The sequence below is a fragment of the Drosophila arizonae genome, chromosome X (assembly GCF_054131065.1).
Source record: "Drosophila arizonae isolate 15081-1271.41 chromosome X, UAZ_ARI_1.0, whole genome shotgun sequence".
Taxonomy (NCBI): Eukaryota; Metazoa; Arthropoda; class Insecta; order Diptera; family Drosophilidae; genus Drosophila; species Drosophila arizonae.
In genome coordinates, this window is record NC_142927.1 from 15,563,739 (window position 1) to 15,586,733 (window position 22,995).

The following is a 22,995-nucleotide window of genomic DNA, read 5'->3' on the forward strand; positions in this document are numbered from 1 at the left end:
AATTGATATAAAAATGCTGACGATGATCGCCCATTTCTCTAGCCATCTCGCTTGCACACACCAAACGCCCCATGGCAATTATATATATATACAATACGAATATTTATTTATATATACATTATTTTGGTCACTTCGAAAACATCTTAAGAATGGATTGGTGCAGGATGTAGTCTGAAGAGTTTTGGCCAAATTGAATGGGAACACACTCGAGGCAAATTGTGAAGTGGCCCAAACAGCTCGTAGACCCATAAATAAATATTTATAAATAAATGTTACGATAATAAGGCAATCAACAAGATCAACAGGTAACAAATGATCAAACAATTGTTTCTAATTATGGCGAGTCTCAAGTCAAATATTGACGGAAAATCCAAAAATATGAATACCAAACAAAAATGAAATTAAAAATATATTTTCATTGATATAATATGAAATGCTTAATAACATCAAATTATTTTTAAATAATGTAATAAATATATCGTTTACCATATATATTATATACCTTTGATCTATTTCAACTTATAGACTTTATTTCAATTTTGTCTAGGGGCAATGAACTTGGTTTAAATGAGAACTTTAGACAGACATCCTTACATATACATATAATAAGATTTAACTATAGCCATTAAAAAACGCTTAACGTAGACATTAAGAGAACCTGCGTTAATTAGTAGGCAAAACATGAACATATCGTGCAGGGTTCCGGCTACGAAACTTGGCTTAAACGATATTGTCGCTCAGCTATTGGCTAAGATAACCAGAGCCGTTTGCTCGTGACTAAGTTTTATAGAAATTAAAGTTGGCAATAAAAACACACGGCCTGGACATTAAACTGCTCGAAATAGGATCTATTACAAGTACTACCGGTATTTCCGATAACTTTTCCGTAATTCAAATCGATGTAGAACATAAGATATTTGAGCATAGCTTGAGGTTAAGGCAATTCTTAAAGGTTTGCCAAAGGTTTACAGATATATCAAATAGGCTTTTCTAAATAACTTCCCCCATCAAAGTGGTTTCAGATCTCAAGGTATTTCCTAGCCGGACAAGCCCGATTCCTACTAATGCACTTAATTAAAGTATCCAATTGATAATAAACAATGTCTGGTGACAGTTTGATGATGCCATACCTGAATAGATGGAAATACGAAAAAGTTTTGTATTTGGGAAGTCCATTTAGCAGATGTTAAGAATACTATTTTCGAGTGCGGGGAACATACGGAATGAAGATGCATGAGAAGATATGTTACGCATGACTCATGACTGGCTGATCAATTGGTAAGGATAGGGTCTATATCGCGATCGCGATTGTTACTGTACTCGTGCGATGGCAATTGCGAAAAATAACCCGAGTGGGGGGAACTTTTCGATTCGTACGTTGCACAGATAATGGATACGACGGGCGCGACACTTATGTCTGTACTTTCTTAATAACCCTAGAGGAGGCGTAGAGGTCTCGCCGATTGCGGAAACAAATGGGAAATGCACAAAGGCAAGTTGCGTGCACTCATATTAGCGCTTATCAGACACAGGTAAGGGAACGGTGGGGTGGGGTGCATTTGAGAGCTGTCTCATAAGAGACAGAAGCCTCAATGGGGGCGGAGACTAACACGCGGTACGTGTGTGAATGCTATGGCATTTTTCAAAGTGTCTTACTCGAGCGACTTGTAGTTAGTCGTATTTGCTTATCGTCAGACAATTGGCAATTGCAAAGACGGGGGCGAGAGACAGACAGAGACACAGAGAGAGGGAGAGTGAGAGAGAGAGGGCGTTCAATCAAATTGTTGGATAATGGTCAGTCAACTGCCGGTATATGGCGATTGCCTTTTGATGCCGCGTCAAGTCAATGTATATAAACGATCAATTGGAAATTATTTTGTACTCAGTGAGGGAGAGAGAGAGAGAGACAGAGGGATGGGGGTACGATGAGCTCTGCCTTCAACTTGAACTTGCAACTGCTGCTTAGATTATAAGCAAATATTATTGCTGATACGATACCCATCCCTCTCGCTGGCTATACACACGCTATCGAAAATTAGCAGGTGCAATTGCTAGATGCATTATAACAACCTACACCTCACTCACCCACTCGCCCACTCGGCCCATCCAGCCGCCTCTCGCTGGCCCACGGCAATTAGACACATGTAATGGGCTTAATTGCATTTCGTAAATACGAAAATGACAAACAAAACCTTGACTATTCGAAATATGTTTATGGCATATCATATCAGAGGTTCGTATGCTCTTTAAACAACGATCGAAGGTCAAAGGCACTCACGGAGCATCGACCAAGGAATTTTTCAATGCCATTCAATGGGCCCTACCACTCCAAAATTATTAAAAAAAAAAAAAAAAAGAAAAGTCGAAGAAAACTCAAGTGGCAATCAGCGTCGCGCCTGTCACTTTCTATTGCGGCTATCTAATCGGCTTTCTATATCTTTAATTCCAACTATTGGTATTCCAATGTAGCACCACGTGTATCACAGCGAAATCTCTGATTTTCATTTTTTTTAGTTCGAATGTTGAACAGTTTATATCAATCGCTTTGTAAACAACTATAGCAATAGCTACTAAACGTTCTTATCATATCTTTTATAAAGATTTGCGTTTGTAGTTGAGCATTTATGGACTGAGTAAGTGATTATTACATTGTTCTTCCTCTCTTTTGTGTAGTTTGTTATTGTTATTAACTTTTGCCTCTATCAAAGGCACGTGAAGGATTTAATGCAATAACAAAATATTTGGCATGGCTTTAATAAATTTATAATGCATATAAGTGTTTTATTTATAAATGTGATAATATATATATATATACTACTATACTATATATATATACTGAAGAAAAAATCATTATATTTTACATCATTACTCAACTTATATCTTCCAATAATTTCATTTTTTTACCAACAAATTTTAAAACTGGCTTCAAGGGCATCATGGACACGGCATAAAATCAAAAAGAACTAATTAAATTAAAAAACAAAAAAAAAAAATGCTTTTCCTTCGTAAAGTAAATTTAAATAAGAGTTGCCGAAAAGGCTCGGAAGCTTCAAAGGAATAAGTTGTAAGAAAAAGTCGTGGAGAAACTATAAATAATTAAAAATGCAAGTCTTAGCATGTGTTAATCCGAATTCGATTATAACTCCAAAGATTATACTATATATCTTCCTATAAAAATCTTCCCATTATAATATAATTTTAATTTCTAATAAGATCTATTTGTGGTACACAAAAAAGAATTGCAATCCTGCTTATCAATTTGACTAAGATATTAAAAATTAGATGACACACTTTCCTGAAAGTTCTTAAAAATATTTCTAAAAACCTATTTTATCTAAATATAAAAAAAAAAATATTTTTAGAAGTCATACAGAATTTAGAACACTAAAACGGAGTTTAATAGAGAAAAATGTTTAGGACTCTCGAGCCTATGATATAGAAAATATTCAACATGGGCGCCCCTAATGGTATTCTGAATTCTACATAAAATCTTTCCAAAACCACACTTTGATTGAGTTATCAAAATGAAAAATGAAACCTATGAACAGTGAGACATTTTATGCGTGGTCAAAAAATGTTTAGCAGCCATAGATCAGAAGTGGCGTGAAATGGGAGTGGCAGGTTCCCAGAATAATACGCACAGGTGTCAAAAAGATTAGTCAGGCGCTGTGGCACAAGAAGCCGAACAAGAAACAGAAGTAGAGGCAGAAGCCGAAGCAGATGTATATAAACGAAAATAGATTTACGATAATGGTTATCAGCTGCGGAGGCTACTTGGCCATCAAGTCTTGTACATTTAGTGCCTTTGTGCCAAAACACGCTATTGTCAGCAGACATTAATTAAGTTGAATCAAATCAAATCGAAACGAATCGAAATGAATCGATTGCGAATTGAAAATGTGAAGTACGGGCGATGCTGACGCAAAATGAACCCAGATCCAAAAGCAGTTAACTTCATGCGAATCTGTTGTACTTAACGTGATTTTGTGTAAGTGTGTGTGTGCGTGTGTGTGCTTTTTTTTGCGTTTTCCAATCAGTGTGCCGAACTCACTTGAGATACTACGGCAGATAAATGTATTACGTACATAGATTACGAGTACCAGAAAGCCCTCAATCTGTGCGCGACACTCCAGTCCACACACCACGCCCGCTCCCAAAATTCCCAAGTCAAATATACTATACTATCTATAATTAATCTCTCTAATATTAATAGCAAGTGAAATAACTCTAAAGTAATTTGATTGCACTTAAACAAGTTCTATTTAAAACGATATATGTATATATGCCATATTTATTTGCAGATATATACAAAAGCCAATTAAAGGGTATCTCGAACTCGTTTCGACCGGTATATTGAAAAAGTGCGATCTTGATATGAAGTAGATGGTAGATATGAGCCCACTTATGTCGACACCTACTATACATGGCCAAAACCTTGAAGTGCACATTTACAGGAAAAAAAAAGTTTTAAACAAAAAATTATATAAAAAATAAATCATTTAAAAAATAACCTTATCGGGCGTTTGGACAAAAAATAAATATATATATATATATATATATATATATATATATATTTATTATATTAAAGCAATTCTTTATTGAGATCTCATACCTCTCAAGCTTAACAATTTGAACGTGATTCTTATCACGTCTGTAGGGTTTTCGGTAATACCCTATTGAAATACAATGGGTAAAAAATAGATACATTTAGAGCATGTGACTGATAGGATTGCTCAGTTAAGTATTTGCTTTGATGCCTGTATTATATTGTGCTTATATGCACATAGAAATGCATATAGACTGTCAATGCATCTATCCATTTATAATTATAATCCCTATTAGTCAGCTTATATTCAGGTGCATGTATCTAATATAAATAGATCATCCTATAGGTAGGGTATCTTGGCGCCTATCACTATCATCTTTCAGTTCATATTCATACATACCTGGGACATAGAATATATAGAATAACTCGGCTATATATATTTGTATAGTTATATCTTTGAGGTAGGATATCTATCTATCAGCCGTTTACTATTAATTCTTTCCAGACATCTGGTAGAAAATACAAGTAAAGTATATCGTGATATTGGTATAAATCTGCTGTTCATATTTGTATAGCTTTATTTATAGTATAGGGTAACTATGCATCAATCAGTTTTTACTTTAAATACTCCTAAATGATTCTATGTTTGCCCTTTCAAATTGACAGCTAGGATAGCTCAGGAATATGAGTATATGGATTTGGTAGCTATATATACTCCTAAATGAATCTATGTTTGCCCTTGAAAATTGACAGCTAGGATAGCTCAGGAATATGAGTATATGGATTTGGTAGCTATATATTTAGTACAGGGTAACTATGCACTCATCAGTTTTAGCTTTCACCTCATATAGGCCAGTTAATAAGCATATTGTATTCAGCTGTGCGTACTCGCATATTATTAAAGCTATCGACACGCGTCATTTGACTTGATTAGTACGCAAAGCAGCGAATTCCTCAGTTCCGATGTATATATGTATGTATACTTATACCTCTTACATACATATATACAACATATAGCGCCAATTGGCAGACGAGTGTTTGGTAATACATGCTTTGGATGCAATGAATTGGTAACTTATATTTTTATTTATTTATTTTTTATTTTTATTTTATTTTATTTATTTTTTTTTTGCTGGCTTAGCCTAATACGCAACGACGACCTTGCCCCTGAGCCTTCAGTTAGGGCGAGTTGTCACCCATACGCAATGGCAATTGAAATTAGCGTTAACTACGGCTCTATTAATAGGTAAAGCTCAATTTCCATATAAGACTTCCTAGACACACACACACAAATTGCTCCAGTAACAGGCAAAGTAAATCAAATTGAATCGAATCCGGAATCGAATATTATAAAGATCATTTTGAAAGCTTTTTCTAAAGAGTCTCAAATGATTCAAACCGAACCAAAGTTTAGTTATCGAGAAGCCCCATAGAAAATGCTATGATAGAGTTTTTTCCTTATTAAACCTCTAGATAATCAGTTATATGCTAGTCTGATCGACTATAAGACAAAGATTAAAAAAAAATATCGAACAAATAAATATAGTACATATAAATGGTATATACTTTCTATGTACATATATATATCTATATTTTATACCTCTATATCGTAAATATTTTTCACTCCTTTTCCGCGCTAATGGGTGAAATTCGCCAATTTCACGAGCCCCATAAGCGATAAGCTAACCAAAAATAGTAGTACTATTAAATCAAACTCGAGCACAAAACATTATCTGACCCGAACAAATTGGGTAACTGAAATTAGTTTTATGGAACACTAAAAGCCATAAACTAATGAAATCATCAAAGAGCTACGACCCAGGGCAGCCAGCCGATTTGTAGAGCCTAATCTTTACAGCGCTATAATCCAATTCAAATTTCAAACGAACAACAATGTTATGACTAATTAACGATAAATAAAGTGTTTGTGCGATTAAATTCTACTGAGATATTAAGATATAGACCATATGACCATATCATATTTGTACATATATCAAGTATGGACATTATCTTTTTCAACTGTAAGACGTCTGTCTTATTGCGCCTCAAATGAGTTCTTCCGAGGAAGTTTAGTTTGGTTTAGGACAGTTATCAAAGACGCCAAGGGCTTGAATGTGTGGGCGGGTGGGACGATCCATTGCCAATGAATTGGAATTCAAGGAAATTTTTGTTGGTTTTCTTTTTTTTTTTTTTCGTTTTGTTTTTCATATTTTTTTAGCGCTGCGAATTGCTTTACAATCCGTTTAGCACGAGCTGCCGCTAGTGATGACTAGACGTCGACGTCCACGTTGTTGTTGTTGTTGTTGTTGGTGCCATCACCTGATAACTCATAATTCCGGCGTAAATTTGGTTGGGCGGCTAACGGTCTGCTCTTTTTAGGAAAAAAAGTGAAATTTGAAGAGCGCGCAGTTGAGCACAGCCAAATTATACGAACGTTTTGTGCTCTACAGCAAAATAATGAAAATTAACCATAAATTAGTGTATTGAAATAAACATAGATTAACGCCGATAATAGCTGTTGTCACTAAAAAAAAAAAAAAAAAAAAAAACCGACGGAAATAGGCCATTAGAAGTCGATGTGGACATGCCCTTGCTTGAATATGATACCAACATTATAATATCTTTATACTATAATCACTTTATACACTGAGTGAATTTCAATCGAACTGGAGCTGGAACTTCATGAATTAGATTCATGCCGAAGTTTTAACACCCTTGCCCAAATGATTAGCCCAAAATTATTAATCAGTGTTTCGATTAAAAGCTGATAGATTCCTCAGCTTCTCTACCTCTTTTATATCGTTTTGAAGTGACTATTGAATGGAATACCTTCCTACAAGTCGAGCCCTTAGATGGCCTAACTTAGCTAATTTTGGAATACATCTTAACCATTTCTAAAATATGGTATAAATTTCGATACTATATAATCAAATACAATATATAAAGATAAATAAATCGTTTTATGTAATGAATATTTTCATGCAATACCCAAGCAACCTAAGAATCCAGCTTATAAGAAAGAAACATCGTTAAAATCTGCATAGGTAGGTTAAATTTCTTAAGGCCACTTGTACAAAAATAAGTTAAATGATTTCAAAGACAAAGAAGAACACCCTCAAATCATAGTATTTAGTTACACCTTATATAGCTCTCTTAACTAATCATCAGCATTGCTGAATTCGAAAACGCTTTTAAAAGTGCAAATATCTGCAATTCATAAGGTAGTTCCATCCAAAATTTTGGCAGCCTAATTTCAATATGCCCAAAAGTATGCTCCCCCATATTTTGCAGAAGAGCACATGAAATGCCGAGCTCTACATTTATATATAAGACAGATTATAATCAAGCATAAAACTGGATTAATCTTAATCTCTCTTATGCATTCACCTCTATCTATAAAATTCTAGATATGTTGAAAGGTCAGAGAAATGGGTTTAATTAACCGCAACAGTAGCTCTCATTGGGTTGGAGAGTGACAAAGATGACAAGCTTTATATCATATATCATAAGGTTAGTGTTAGTGTAGAGTACAGTATAGCCTGCCTAAGCCGTGCACACAAAAATCTGGGTAGTTTAAGGTCTGTAGTTGACGTATTTGGTTTATAGTAGTAGTCTTCAAATATTTGATGATAGACAATTTGTTAAACTATTCATAAAGATCATTATGAGATATTATGATATGATATGGATACCCCGCTAGTAGAACACTGTGTTAGTAGTCTTATATGTATATAGATGTATGTTTGTAAGTTGAAGCTTATACTCAAATTACCTATAATAACAATGTTAGTGATAATAACGATAACATCCATATATGCAAAAACACATGTTTCTCTTTTATATGTGTGCACGGATATATCTGTGTAGATATGTATACTATATACCTAGTTTGGACAGCTTGAAGGTGCTTCCGCTTAACATGAAATTATCTTAGATGCTGACAAATATCAGCTTTATCAGCAAGGTGTTCTCAGGTGTTTTTACTTTTTGTTTTCATGGTAAGAAAAGAGCATTGCTCCATGTGGTGCAGTAAACACACGCTAAAGCGAACTTGGTAAGCCTACAATTATCATTCCAATGAGACATTTAAGTGTAATTCCTTACAGAGCATAGATTAAGGCCTGACAAATCTCTTTGTTCACAACTTGTTCCCAATCACATTCACTAAGAACGCTGGAATGCGATTCTCTCGTCTGGATGCTGCGCGCTCGCTGCAAGCTATTGGAATGTTTTGGAATGTTTTGGAACATACCTGCATTCCGCACATCATCGCTGCTGGCATTATCATCATCGCTATTCAGCAGCGGCTCATAGCCGCATTTTGTATCTCGCCCACGATTCCGACTGCGACTGTGACGGGGGCTGCGACCCCGTCCGCCCAGCAAAAGTGCCTCGCACTGACGCAGCTTCTCCATTTTGAATAACGGTGTGACCAGGAGGCGGCACGAGTTGCTACTTATTTCGGAATAACGGCAACGACTTGAATATTAATTCGACATTTTAGTCGAAACAGCAAGCTGAAACGGCAAACGGAGCGCAGCCAACAATCGTACTCAAAGTTGATTCATCCGCTCACGCTCTGTATGTGGCGCTATCTGCGCTAATTTGATGTTGACTGCGGCTGCTGAGACCGTGGCTGATGCCTTGGCAGCAAAAAAAAATTGCTATTGTTAGACAGCTATTGTTTAATCTGCTTCTTAACTGCACACAAACACATACACACATATACAAGCAAACAACCACACACGCACACACATTCACACAAGTGAAAAGCCGCACACTTACACCGCAATCTGCGTCTCACCATATATTCGCATATATCTATGCATGTATGTATGTATGTATTTCAACTTCTATCACATATACTTATGCAAGCCGGCGAGCCACTGTCAACAGCTGAGCGTCACAAGTCAAATTGCTCTGTCAAAATGTCAGAGATGGCACAGCCAACTGGATTAACATTCACTCAAGCGACACAGCCATTTGACTTAACAGAAGCTGAAAGAAGCCTAGAATAACTGTTAAGCACACATACACATACACACACACACACACCCACACTCACGCACATGTAGAGCGAAATGTGAGCGTGTTCTATTTCCACAATGTTTCATTTTCGCTGTGCAACTGGAAAAAAATTGCGTTGCCCAATTGTGTAAAATTTCTCATATACATAAATAAAATCTAAAATTACTACCGCAGAAAAAATCAATATTGGAAAACGTTTCAAATAATTTCGTTCTAAATATTATTGTAAAATGATATATTCTAAGCTGATTAGTTGTAAACATTCTGTGAATTCTTTGAAAAGCATCTGAAGAGTCAGGCGTACTGCTAGTCGATCGAATTCAAAATATTCGCATTACAGGCCTCATATAATCATATTTCAAGCTCAATTAACGCGTCGCACGGTGAATGGATCCGGTGAGATAAGCATTTGGTACACCTGTCCTACAATTGACGTCACTAAAGGTGAGAATATGATAATGCAAAATGAAGAACAAAGACAAAACAAGTGCCCAAGCTATTTCTGAGCAATTCGTATTTATCAATTATTTTTTCTGATTTGCTTTTAAAGTTTCGCGTGCGTGCGTGCGTGCGTGCGAGAAACGCGCGCGCGTGCAGGCCCTTGAGAGAGCTGGAGCCAAAATGAATCAAACGAAGTCCGCGCTGCTTCGCTGTGCACTTAAATCAGCTAGAAATTTGTAAACACAATACAATGACGCAGGTGACAGAAGAGCACTTAAGCCAAACTCCGCTCGCTCTCTCTCTCTCTCTCTCACTCTCTTTTTCAGTCGCTAACCACTTGAACAGCTGTGCTGCTGACCGTTATGCGCCGATGCGCCGCGGCGCGCCGACAGCGGACAGCGAAGCCAATAGCCGACAATGGCAATGATTGGAGGGCCGCCAACAATGACAACAACAACAACAATAATTATAAAATAATAATAATAATAAACAAATGTTACTAGGCCAAATGGTGAGCCATTTGATAAAAACAAATACATATAATAAATAATTATAATTGCCAGCATTAGAGATAAACAATTGTAAATGTGTAAATGAGTGTAAAATGTTTTTAAATAGCATACATTAAAAATAAAACAAATAAATGGCGAAACAAAATAAATTAGATTACAACTAAATGAAATGTAATTATTTATATATTTGTTAGTTGTGCAAATGTAACTTAAAAACTATAAACTAAATATGTACATACGTGTCTATAAATAAAAGGGATAGCAAAATAATATAACTGTGGTATAAATAGCTTACGTATGGGCCTGCGGCGCATTGTGGACGCACTATTCTCGCCGCCACTGTTAATATTGCTCTTAATGGACTTCATGGTGTGCCCTCGGGTACGCTGTGGACGTTGACAACTGACAACAACAAGTGGGCGTGAATTTTGCAAAGATAGTACGTGATAAAAAGAGAACCAAAAGAAAAGAAAGAAATGTATGTATGTGTATTGTAATTCCAAAACAAAACTAAGACAAAGCCTATTTCGTAGTCGGACAGTAGAGGCTACAAATATTACGCACACTTGCACTATGAATCGGTAAAAGCGAAAGAGCTTTTGCACACAGGCGCAACAGGGTCTAATATTTTCGCCGCGTACTGTTTACTCAACAAATTGTGCATGGCAGTGCCAAAAAAAAAAAAAAAAAAAACTAAACAAACATTTAAACCGGTTAACGAAGACGCAACGCCAACTGCGACTACTCTAATATATGTATATATTTTTCGGTATATTCATTCATATTGAACAAACTTTACCTTTCCTGCTGACACAAGTTTCAATGTTGAACGGCAACTGAAAACTAAAGGCGAATTCTCATGTCGATCGGCAAAGAGCGACGAACCCAGCAGCAGCAAACACACAAGAGACTCTAATGAATGCAAAAAAAAAAAAAAAAGCTGAAGGGAAATTTATCTTAAGAGCGAGAGAGAAGAAGAGCGACAGCATAAAACCATCAAACCAAAACCAGAAACTTTAATGCGCGCCTGAACGGCAAGGCGTGCGGGGTATATAGGACGTGTTGCTAACATGAACTTATCATAGCAGCAATGGACAGATAAGAATATGTATACGTACATATATACATGCATACATACATATGTATGTATATGTATGTATATATAAATATATAAGAGTGCAGGACAAGCATGGGTTGCACAACGACGTTTGTTGATAAGGGCAAATATGATTTTGTTTAATCAATTAACTTTTGCAGTCGCAACAACTTAGACTGAATGGCAACAAAAGAGAGTGAAAAGAGATAGAGCAAGAGCGTCTTAAGCTATCTGTCGCAAATGCGCGTAGGCGTGTAAGTGTGTGTGTGGATGTGCGGGTGTAAGGCTTCGATGACTTCGGTGACTCTGGCGAAATCGCTAGAACAAGTTCATGGCATTGACATAGTCAGATGACCTTAACACCTTACGATAATCGTTGTGATAACACTTGCCATATACATACACGCACATACAAACACTGATGAAATTCCACTGAACTTGACCCATTTGACGATAGGTACTTACACCGTGTACTTTTCATACATACATACAAATGCTCACAGACAAAAGAATAATGAAAAGAAAACCAAAACAATAAGAAAGGAACATTGCTCACCAGTGACAGAGAGAGAGCGTGAGCGAGAGAGCAACCGAATTCCAATTTCATTCATTGCAGAAATAAAGCACAACGAATGCCGCTCAATTTTGTTCATACATGTGTGAGCACATGGCGCACACACATACACAGATGCACGTGAAGCTGCCGCCGTTGACGTTGACGACGAACAAAGTAAACTCCAAAAAGGGGCTGAGGATTCGTTGTGTGCCTGACTCCTCATTTGGTTAACTGTTCGTTCATTGATTTGACATTTGTCAAAAACACGCTAACACAGCCTACGACACAGCACGTGTATGTTGCAGCAGACCCTGTCAGTTATATATGTACATATATTTGCTTTGCTTTGTTTTATATTGATTTTTACCAACCAGGAGGCGAATGCAAGGTGAAACAGAACGTGGGAAAATAGCTGCACATTGCAGCTGACGGCGCGACGAAGAAGTCGGGGGGGCACACCACTGCTGTTTCTTTTTTTTTTTTTTCTCCAGAATTTCATAATCAAGTGAAATGTAACCATCTGCTCGCGCGAGATATGGAGGCGCCCGGTTAGTTTAATACATGTAAACAATTATTATTGTAGCAGTCGCACGTGTAGTAATGGCAAAACTATAGGATGATTTCTTGCAATTGACTGTTGTTGTTGTTGTTTTGATTGTTTTGATTGTTTTGATTATTTGTTTGTTGGTTATGTTGGGTTTTCGAACTTGTCTACACAAAAAACAAAGAAGCAAAAGTATTGCCGCTTAATATGTGTGCATGGAGAAATGGCAACACAGTGAGACATTGAGATAGAGAGACACTTGAACACCAAACAAAAAGTACACTTACTAGATAAAGAAATCAACGAAAATAACAACAATTAACAATTTGAAAAGAGCACTCACATCTCTTCCAGACAACTTTAGTCGCGGTAACAGCGCGAACTTGAAGTTTACTCGCTTCATTGACTTACAATTTCAAACTGAAGCAGCAACAACAACGATGAAAAGCGTAGACACTTTCCACCCCATTATGCACACAAGGGACAGCAACAAGAACAATGTGCAAAATCGAAAAAGGCGCTTTCATTGCGATACGCGACAGAACGCACGACATCCTATCGATAGGTAAATATATCGATGATATTGAAATTGCTACACAGTAAGTATTTTAAAATTAATATATTCAAATATGTGTCTGCTGCCGCAGAGAATTAATGGAATGACAAATTACAAAAAAAGTTCCTAGCAAAACTATACACTCACTGTAAATGATATTAAACAATTCTCAAAAAAGCACTATCGGAAAATTCCAACTACTCAATTGTGATCATCCGTCACTAATCTTGTACAAACATCGGCTCTGTTAACTTTCCTTAAAGATTCTGGCATCCTTGTTACTATAAAATATCGATACAACTAGATATCAAGTCGATACTCATTCGATCATAGCAACCAGAAATGCTCAGATTGTAATCTTGGTTCAAAAAGAAGACTAGAATTGTTTAAGTTCGCAACTAGTGCACAGTGTATTTAGTGCCGGGCAAGGGATAACAGCAAAAAAAAAAAAAGAAAAAGCGCTTGTCTGTCTTGTTTTTTTTTTTAATATTTTCTTCGTTTTTTAAATATTTGTGTACATATGTACATATAATTTGCTCCATCTATACTTTACGTGTGTGTTGCCCCAAGATCCCGCCGTATTTGATTTTGCTGGCTACCGAAAATTGAAAATTTTTTTGTTTCCTCAAACGTTTTCGAATTAAAAACCAATTCGCCGTAGCGATTTTGGGTAAGTAAAATTTCTTTTTTTTTTCTTTTTCGTATAATTCTTATGTAGAAAGGTTTGCCATTATATACATGGTCAGAAATATATATGTAAATTTGAAGATACTTGAACATATACATACATATGTACATACATACATGCATACAAATTTTGAGATTTTCTGCTTTGGCATTGAAAACTGCCTAGGCACAGGCATCCATGAATATACACATATGCCTATACATATGCATGTATGCATGAGTACGCAAGAAAAGGCGATGAACGCGAGCGTCAAAAAGTAACGGTGCTTTCTGTTTGCGCGTTCGTTGCACTAGCCTCACTAACACGTCTACAAATCGAGAAGAGACAAGTAAAGTGAACGACCAACAAATTTAAAAATGGCCGCTAGTTTATGAATTTGAAAGAAAAGTATAAAGCGACAGGAATAAGAAAATAAAAAAGTAAATAAGAGCAGCCACTAGAGATGAGAGCGTGCTTGGCTGACGTTTCTACATATATTTGAAAATTAAATTAACTGACAAATTCAGATTTAACAAATAGGCTATACATTTTCAGATTTAACAAATAGGCTATACATTTTTGTTCAAAATACTTGTAAAATCGACAATTTGGGTCTGAGTATATTTTTAGCTTTAATTGTTTATTGAAACTGAAATTTAGTTGGTTCTACAGGACTTATTGAAGATTGCTAAACGGCACATGGCTGTGATGTTGAGGCGTCCAATCACCTCTGGCAGCCGCCAGGCACCAGATCCGTACGACCAATTTTTGGAGAGCCGATGCATGTACCGTAAGCACACGGCCAGGGATGCATCTTGCCTGTTCCGTGTCATAGCTGAGCAGATGTATGACACCCAAATGCTGCACTACGAGGTGCGCTTGGAGTGCGTGCGCTTCATGACGCGCAAGCGTCGCATTTTCGAACAGGTAACTTTAGCAGCGATCTATGTATATTTACTAAGCTATAAATTATGATCATATCGTTAGCATGTGCGTGGCGATTTCGATAGCTATATGCTGGAGATGGCTAAGCCTAAGACTTACGGCACCATGCTGGAGCTACGTGCCCTATGCTGCATGTATCGGTGAGTAAGCCACGATAAATCAGAGTAAACGATTAGTCGATCAGTGATTTAATTGTATTGCTTTTAGCCGTAACGTCATCTTGTTTGAGCCATTCAATTTGGGCACTGCAGTCACTTATAATGATCGTTACGTGGATAATTTTCGTGTGTTCTACACAAACGAATTCCATTTTGATTCCGTCTACCAATTGGACTACATTGAAACGGCTGCGATTAGTCAGAGTTAGTTCATAGCAAGTACAAAAGAAATCCCATTTACTATATATGTATGTGTATTTTAGCAATCAGCTTTAAGCTTCTCTATAAGATGCTGTTTAAGCTGCCCGACGTGAATTTCGCCGTTGAGTCAATGCTGCACCCGCAAACATTCGAATGGGGCAACTATGAGGTGGAGATTGATCATAGGGGCTATTTTGTGCGCATTATTTGCAATGACGGACGCTTATTCACGCTTGATTTGCCTGAGAATACCAGGTGCATACTGGAGAACTACAAGTTGTGCAATTTCCACAACAATCCTAAGCATTTGAGGAGGAACGCGCTGGAGGGCAGTTCTAGACGCGAGCTGCAGATGAACTTGGATTCGCCAATGAACAATTTGGTGCCTAGCCAGAGTTCCGAGATACTGCACATGTGTCCTAATCCAATGAACTCTTGTGTGCGTCAGCTGCTCGATGATGGTGAGCAGCTTGCAGATTGATTATTGCAGATATAAAATATGATGGTATAATATATAATAATATATATTCATGCACAGGCATCACCCCATTTCCGTATAAGGTGGCCAAGTCCTTGGACCCTTATATGTATCGCAACATCGAATTCGATAGCTGGAACGATCTGCGCAAGGAGGCCAAGCGCTACAATGTGTATGCCAATGATTATAACTTCAAGGTGAGTTTCATAGGGTAACTGGTTTCTTAACTCCAATCGAAATTAACACCACACCTGAATTCCTCTAATCCCCGGGCTTGTTAATTATTTCAAAATCGAATGCATCCGTAACCTGACTGATGCTAATCATTTGCAGGTGGGCGCCAAATGCCGCGTGGAGTTGGTAACCGACACCGATAGACAACTATACACTTGCCATATTCAGAAGATTTCCGCAGACAAATCCTGCTCGGTAGTCTATATCGAGCACTTTGGGAAGAAATTCTTGGTAGGCCGTCCCTTCCTTCCCATCCCCGGCACACCCACTTACGTAACAAAAAAAAAAAACAACTTTTATTGATTTCACTAATCATCTCTTTTTTGTCGTTTCTCGTTTCTATGCTCATCTAACAGGTGCCCTATGAGTCGTTGCATCCAGTGCCACCTGACGAGTTCCGCCCATGGGCTGTGCCATATCGCTATCAACGCCAAATGCAGCGCATGCAGCTGGCCAAGCTTGCCCAGAAGACCAAGCCCAGATGGAAGAAGACCAAGCTGTACGATGTGGCCAATTACTTTGAGACAAGCAGCATGCAGTATATGCAGCTGGATTCCTGGCAGGGCTGCCCACCAATGTTGAACGAGCATGGAGCTTTGCAGCAACAACAACAACCGCAGCAACTGGAGCAACAATCGCAACAACAGATCGAGATTAATGAGACCACCGAGCTGGAGCAGCCGCAGCATTCGCGTGAGCAGCGTTTCCAGCCACGCGAGAAGTCTACGCGTCCTCCGAAGCCGAATCAGAAGCAACAGGCAGCCCCTCCCACCCCCGTAATGGGAGCCACCGCATTGCCACCACCGGCCGCGTTGCCACCGACGGCCCAGATCGTTAATTATGTGCCCATTTCTGGGCGCGCTGCTCAATTGCCGCAGCCGTGGCGCGGCGCTGCACAGCCCATGGCAGAGGAGTTTCCGACTGCCATCTTTCCAGGAGCTCCGTTGACTCCGGACGGTTGCATGTTTATGCATTTTGGTGGCTATGCACCACCGCCCATTTCGCTGCAGGCACCACCACCGCCGTTTGGAGCAGCGCCATTTATGTTTGCTCCGGCACCGCCGCCGCTGGTGTCACCGGTGGCTTCGGTGATGCTGCCATCGGTGGGCACTGTCGCCAGCAGCAGCACCAACAACTGCAACATGACCAACAACACTGCAACAACAACTAGCCAATTCGCTATGCGCAGCAACAACGGCGAGGATCAGTTGGAGCCGAGGCGCTCGCTGCATGCCAATGGTGAGGATTTGCCGGCTGATCTGGGCACCTTGCGCTACTTCTACAACATGGGCGTCGATATGCATATGCGCTGGTCTAATATGATGCCGCCCGATGAGCAGGTGCGAATGTACAGCAACACGAATGCCAATCAGAACCACAACAACACGGACCAACAAGGAAATGAACAGAACGACGAGGCAGTTGCTCTGGTGGCAAACTCTACACCGCCGCCATCGCCGGTTGCAGCAGCTACTGCCAATCCGCCGGGTGCTTTCGGCTCTGGCACAGAGACAAACGTAGAGAAGGGTCGCGGTCGCAATAAACGTGGCGGGTTCAACAAGATGCGCGGCAAGCGTCCGGAGCAACTTCCTGATGTGACCAAGGATGCCAATCTGTCGCATGCCATGCTACTACCGACGCCAACTCCGTCGCCCAACCCCAACGGGAATCAGTTCAACTTTTATCCCACTGTGCTGCCGCCGGTACCGCCTCAACCGACATTGCCGCCGCCGCAGATGCCGTCACCAATTTTTTTTGCACCCCAGAAGGTGGGACAGGTAAGCTATGCTAGGAGTATAAGAAACTGAATGGCTTTGTATTAAATCATCTTCCACATTCTCTGTGCAGCCTCCATATGCCTGGAACATGGGTGCGCCACCGATGGTAATGCCATTCGAGCGTCCTAAGAACTGTGCCGTCGAGCAACAGCCAACTCCACCAGGAGTCTACAAACCACCACGTCACTAGAGCATCGACATAATATTACTACTATATAACCCTATATACATACACTATATGCATACAGAATATTATCAATTTCTATTTAGAGCAATCAGCTTAACTTAACATTAGCACAAAAGCAACGAATTTTCGAATCGATTCAAAAACAAACAACGAACTCTATATGCCGTTTTAAATTTGTTTTAAATTTTGTCTTTTTTTTTTTTAAAGAAAATTTTGAACAAATTCATAAGAAATCAAATCAGTTATACAAAATCCGTAAAATTATAGCAGCTATAATTTTAAATATGTAATGCAATTTTATGCGATTTTAATAACTTACAACTTGCACATTTTCGAAACAATAGAGCAACACATAACCCTTTAAAAACAATCTATTTATACATTTTATTCAAACTTATTCACTAATTTAGACTATATAACTTAACCTTTAAAAAGAAATTGCTTGTTTATACATATTTTTTTTTTAAACAAATGTTAAAACTCCTAAGCAAACAAAAAAATAACAAATAACATAAAAAAACTAAAAAACAAAAAAATGTAAAAAAAGAGGTATATGTATTATATATACGGAAAAAAAACAAAAAAAATTGTAACCTTATGATAACCAATAAAAACACTAAAGACACAAAACACAAAACTGTACGGAAATGCAACTGATTGAAAGAAATTTGGGCAACGGCTCGTTCGTTTGTACGTGGTATTTCCAAAGCTCTGCTGCCACATTTTGTGTATTGATGATGGCCAAAAGCAAATGTTAGAGCGCTTAGGTAGAAATAATATTAATTCGTAAGTAAAATCTTGCAACTAGATTTACCACAAAAAAAGAAGGTAAATGTGAATTATAACTTAAGTTGTTAGTCAAGTAATCTTTAGATTGATTGATGCAGGTTGCCCATCACGCTGATGATCAGCTGGAAGAAGCTGGGAAACGCTCGACCCGCGGCCAGGCGCTGATCCCGCAACCGAATGGGCTGAGGGAAATTATAGATAGACTTGAGATTGAGGCAACTTGTGAGTTTGGATCTGAATCGGACTCACGACACTCCGAGCAATGCTCTGGCCCAGGAAGAGGAGGAGCATCAGCAGCAGCAGCCACAGCAGATGCCGATGCAGATACAAAGAGAAGAAACGCATCTTAAGTGCTCTTCTTTTCTTTCGGCTTTTGTTGTCTCTTTTGCACGCTCTGAACTTGTAACAGTTTTTTATTTTTATTTAATTATATACTATTTCTTCTTTTTTTTTTTTAGATTTTTTGGATGCGCTCGGCTGTTTTATATTTTTGTGTTCGACTATTTATGCTTACAAACTGAAAACGTTTCGCTAAAGTGTCGCATTTTTATGCTGATCTCTCAGTTCGACAAATGGGCGGGGGTACCGGCAGGCGACCTACATTCGGAGCTCGAAACTCAAATTCGATTATTGTGCTTAACACGCTGTCCCATGCATTAGCCTAATAATTGCTATGATTCGCATTAGGAGGACAAATGGAAATAGCCGAGAAAATGCCAATAGTTTCGACCTCTCCCACTGCCGCCGGAGGACAACTGATGCACGCAAAATATTAATTATATATTATACTCAATAATATATTTAATTAAGCCTTAACTGAGGCTATAAAATAATTGCTTATTTCATTAAAAACTAGAAAAAAATAGGCTAAGATGTATATCATCATGCAGTTACATGTGATATATTTAAATATTTATGTGTCTTGCTATAATAAGTAATATTATATACTCTTTAATTACATATAATTTTAACGAAGCTTACTCTAAACCGAAATATGTATATTTCTCTAGATCTCTTGTGTGATACATCCAAGTATAGCTCTTAAATTGCATTGGTCTAAACAACATTTTTTAAATGTAAAGTTTACCTGGATCTATATAAGATGTTATATATTAAAGCACTCTAAAATCGATCAAATATCAATTTGTAAGCTGAGCGAAAGATTCAGCTAGAATTCAACAGTTACATTTATCGCTGTAGACGCTGATTCATAAATGGAATTTCTTGCTTCAAAGCTTAAACTTGAAGCATTTTCACTTTATCACATGGTTTAAGTCTGTTACCTTAAAACTGAACCTTATCTAGATTAAGATAATGTAAGAAAAAGAGGAAACTTAATTATAGATTATATTAAAATATATAACAATTTGAAAAAAAAAAAAAAAAAAATACTAAAACAGTATTTTCAGCTAAAGTAACTTCAAAGTCAACTTCGCTAAATTTGAAAGCAAATGTGAGTCTTATAATGCAAATCTTATAAAGCATGTCTAATCGAAGATATTTTTAGAAGGTTGCCTTGATAAATGTATATAAGTAATATATATTATATTATATATTATACATATTAAACAAATTTAAAGTTAATTGAGTATAAAGATTAAAATATATTTTTAACTCGGGCAACTTTAAAGTCAGCTTGAGTGAATTTTAAATCGAATGTGAATCTCTTGATCTCTTGATATACCAAATGTTTACTCATGATATAACTTAAATATAATTGATCAGAGGTTTGTTTTTAGAATACTAAATAAATTTAGGTGCTATTAAGTATAAAGAAAATATCAGAGCATATTTGTAAGTCCAATTTCACTGAATCGTAACTTGAACCCTAATCTATTGCTCCACTTCAAGTACGTAAAGCTATTACTACATCAATGTTTATGGTATTATATCATATATCACATCAACAGCTATCAAAGTTTATAGAAGTTGCATATATCAGATATTAAATGATATCCTATATCAGATATCATATATATACACCTCAGTTAAAGGCACTTTTTTTAATTTTTTCAAATTTTCTTTTTTATTTGTTTGCAAAGAAACCTGCGCGCCCGCCTTGTGAGCGTCCAAGCTGTGTAAAAAACATAGTAACTAAGACCAGTGGAGACCAGTAGCTGGAAGCGGCGACAAGGACATCGTCGCTGGGCATCGTCAGCGCTGGGGGGAGGGGCGCTTAGTACGATGGGCCCGAGTAGCTGGGGCCGGACTGGCTGGGGCCGTAGCTCTGGCCGCCATAGCTGCCCTCGCGGTCGCCAGCAATGTTGGCCAGGGCGGAGAGACCATGGTTGCCGCCCTGGAGCAGCTGGTAGCCAGCACTGACGGCGGCATTATCGGCGCCGGAGGCATACGCGGGGAGGGCTTGGCCGCCGGGGCCATGCTGTTGTGGGCCGGACACAATGGGGCCGGGTCTGTTCAGGATGTGGTGGCCCTGGCCGGATCCGTGCGAGCCCTGGCCGTATCCCTGCTTGTTCTCATTGACAAAGTACTTCTCTGCTGGGGGCTTCACCACGTTGACGAACACGGGCTCGACCTTGACGCGACGTGGGTGGTGCTTGACGTAGACCTTGCGGAGCACGATTGCTGGGGGCTTGTGGAGCACAACTGGGGCGGGCTTGACAACCAATGGAGGATGGTTCACCAGCACCTTGGTGGGTGGGCGACGCACAATGATGGGTGCCGGACGATGGATCAGGATCTCGCCCTTGTTCTGTGGGTAGGTGATCGAGGAGGTGAGGGTGTTGCCCTTGGTGTTCACCGGCTTGTAGGGAATGTTCTGGTCGGAGCCGTAGCTGCCCTGACCGGCCTGGGCGACGCCAGCGGCATCGGCATTGCCAGCCAAAGCGCCAGCTGAGGCGCCATCGCCGACACCGTTGCCGTACTCACCGGCACCGCCAGCGGATGCAGCGGCTGCTGCATCGCCGTCGGAGCTGGAGCTGTAGCTCTGCTGTGAGCCCGGGCCGTATGACTCCTGGTTGCCGCCAGAGCCGTAGTTCGGTTGTACGCCGTAGCTGCTAGCGCTGGCACATGCCTACGAGAGAGAATTAGAGAAAGAGAGAGAAGCAGAAAGAGAGAGAGAGAGAGAGACAAAGAATGAGATGGCGAATCAATGAGCTGCAGCTGCGATCTCTGCTCTAAGCTGAGATGTAGAGCAAGTGGGTCATCGACCGATCGATCAATCGACTGATCGACCGATCGACTGATCCACCGATCGACTGATCAACCGATCGACTTTTCAACTGTTCGACTGGGCGTATTCGTTACGTACAATTAAGCAGGCGGCTAGCGCCCATATGATGCTCTGTCTGTTCATCGTTTCCAGTCCCAGTTGGCGGTATCGAACTCGAGTGGCTCGTTGTGCGACCGTCTGCTGTCTTCTGCTGCCTTAGCTGGCTCTGAGATTTCTTTAAATATGCTGCCAACGAATGGTCGCCCTATGGTACGTGACATTTGGCCCGGTCGACGCCGTTGCTGCTGCTGCCGGTTGCCGCTGTTCCGCTCCAGCTTGGTCGCATTGTTGTTGCTATTGCCCACGCCAGCTAGCGAACATGGCCAAATGCTGATTACGCTCGCACGCATCTCGGTGCGCATATCTCGGCGTGTTACGTCGAAAACAACAACAATTGCCACAGCCATATTATAAGCCCCATCAGCCAACAATCCGCAAACAACATCTCGTGCATCGTGCGCCGTGCCCTGACACATAAGCCATATCGAGGTTTTCCACAACAGCACAGCACAGAACAGAGCAAAACCGACTGTCTGAGCGCAGATTGTGATTGCCAAATGGCAATTCAACAGTTCCGCATTGAAAGCTCCAAGCGATTAGTGGCAACAGCGCCAAGCCCGCAGCTGATCGCCGCTGGGCGAGTGGCCCATGTCGAGTTACAAGCTCCAATTTCCCCAGCTCCCATTCCCAACTCCCTTATCGCACACTCCTAGCCAACGGATAGATCATATGAGTATGTGAATTGGCATACACTGCAACCAAATTTGCTGCAATTGGCTTTCGATATTGCAGTTAGAGCTACATACACTGCAAACAAAAGTTTGGTGTCTATTTCTAGGCAACTCTATTTATTTATGGCCAACGTGGCTCTAAAGTGTCATATCGCCTTTACTTTATACACTGCAAACAATTTTAGGTGTACTTGAATTAAACCAGATTCTTGAAGTTTGAGCAGCTATAAATTATTCTATAAATGGATTTTGGGAGTTTATTTTGGCTGACGTGGCTTTGGGCATATTTAATTGTCATTTAAATTTATTTACATGGATA

The 22,995-nt window shown here is 39.2% G+C and overlaps 3 protein-coding genes across 15 annotated transcripts in view; 1 reads left to right on the plus strand and 2 right to left on the minus strand.

Annotated features, from left to right (window-relative positions):
• Positions 1–13,255, minus strand: part of LOC108619520 (solute carrier family 41 member 2) — a 33,669-nt gene extending 20,414 nt beyond the window's left edge. Inside the window, exons 1-2 of one of the 9 annotated variants that reach the window (XM_089474663.1) lie at positions 13,135–13,255; positions 10,823–10,929 (exon numbers count right to left, since the gene is read on the minus strand). In XM_089474663.1, coding sequence (XP_089330789.1) covers positions 10,823–10,929; positions 13,135–13,250 — 223 coding nt within the window. In that variant the 5' untranslated portion in view covers positions 13,251–13,255. Of the gene's footprint in view, positions 1–8,798; positions 9,174–10,822; positions 10,930–11,326; positions 11,420–12,179; positions 12,424–13,066 lie in introns of those variants that run through there. The other 8 variants (XM_089474658.1, XM_018016147.2, XM_089474664.1 and 5 more) reach the window with 8 other exon arrangements.
• otu (ovarian tumor) lies at positions 13,159–18,077 on the plus strand. 5 transcript variants are annotated; one of them, XM_089474654.1, is made up of 9 exons: positions 13,159–13,288; positions 14,619–14,873; positions 14,934–15,031; positions 15,099–15,253; positions 15,313–15,711; positions 15,789–15,925; positions 16,062–16,193; positions 16,319–17,740; positions 17,811–18,077. In XM_089474654.1, the coding sequence occupies exons 2-9, from the start codon at positions 14,646–14,648 to the stop codon at positions 17,928–17,930; spliced, it is 2,691 nt and encodes an 896-aa protein (XP_089330780.1). In that variant the 5' UTR covers positions 13,159–13,288; positions 14,619–14,645; the 3' UTR covers positions 17,931–18,077. The 5 variants fall into 5 exon arrangements, with proteins under 5 accessions (XP_089330780.1, XP_017871629.1, XP_017871630.1 ...); XM_018016140.2 differs by lacking the exon at positions 13,159–13,288 and adding an exon at positions 13,594–13,949 and having other exon boundaries at positions 14,607–14,873; XM_018016141.2 differs by lacking the exon at positions 13,159–13,288 and adding an exon at positions 13,594–13,949.
• A 2,637-nt stretch (positions 18,078–20,714) lies between these two features.
• On the minus strand, positions 20,715–22,144 carry Cp38 (Chorion protein 38). The gene is made up of 2 exons (XM_018016167.2): positions 21,985–22,144; positions 20,715–21,747 (listed from the first exon to the last, which is right to left on the minus strand). Exons 1-2 carry the CDS (start codon positions 22,027–22,029, stop codon positions 20,893–20,895), a joined length of 900 nt encoding a protein of 299 aa, XP_017871656.1. The 5' UTR covers positions 22,030–22,144; the 3' UTR covers positions 20,715–20,892.
• Positions 22,145–22,995: the final 851 nt, after the last annotated feature.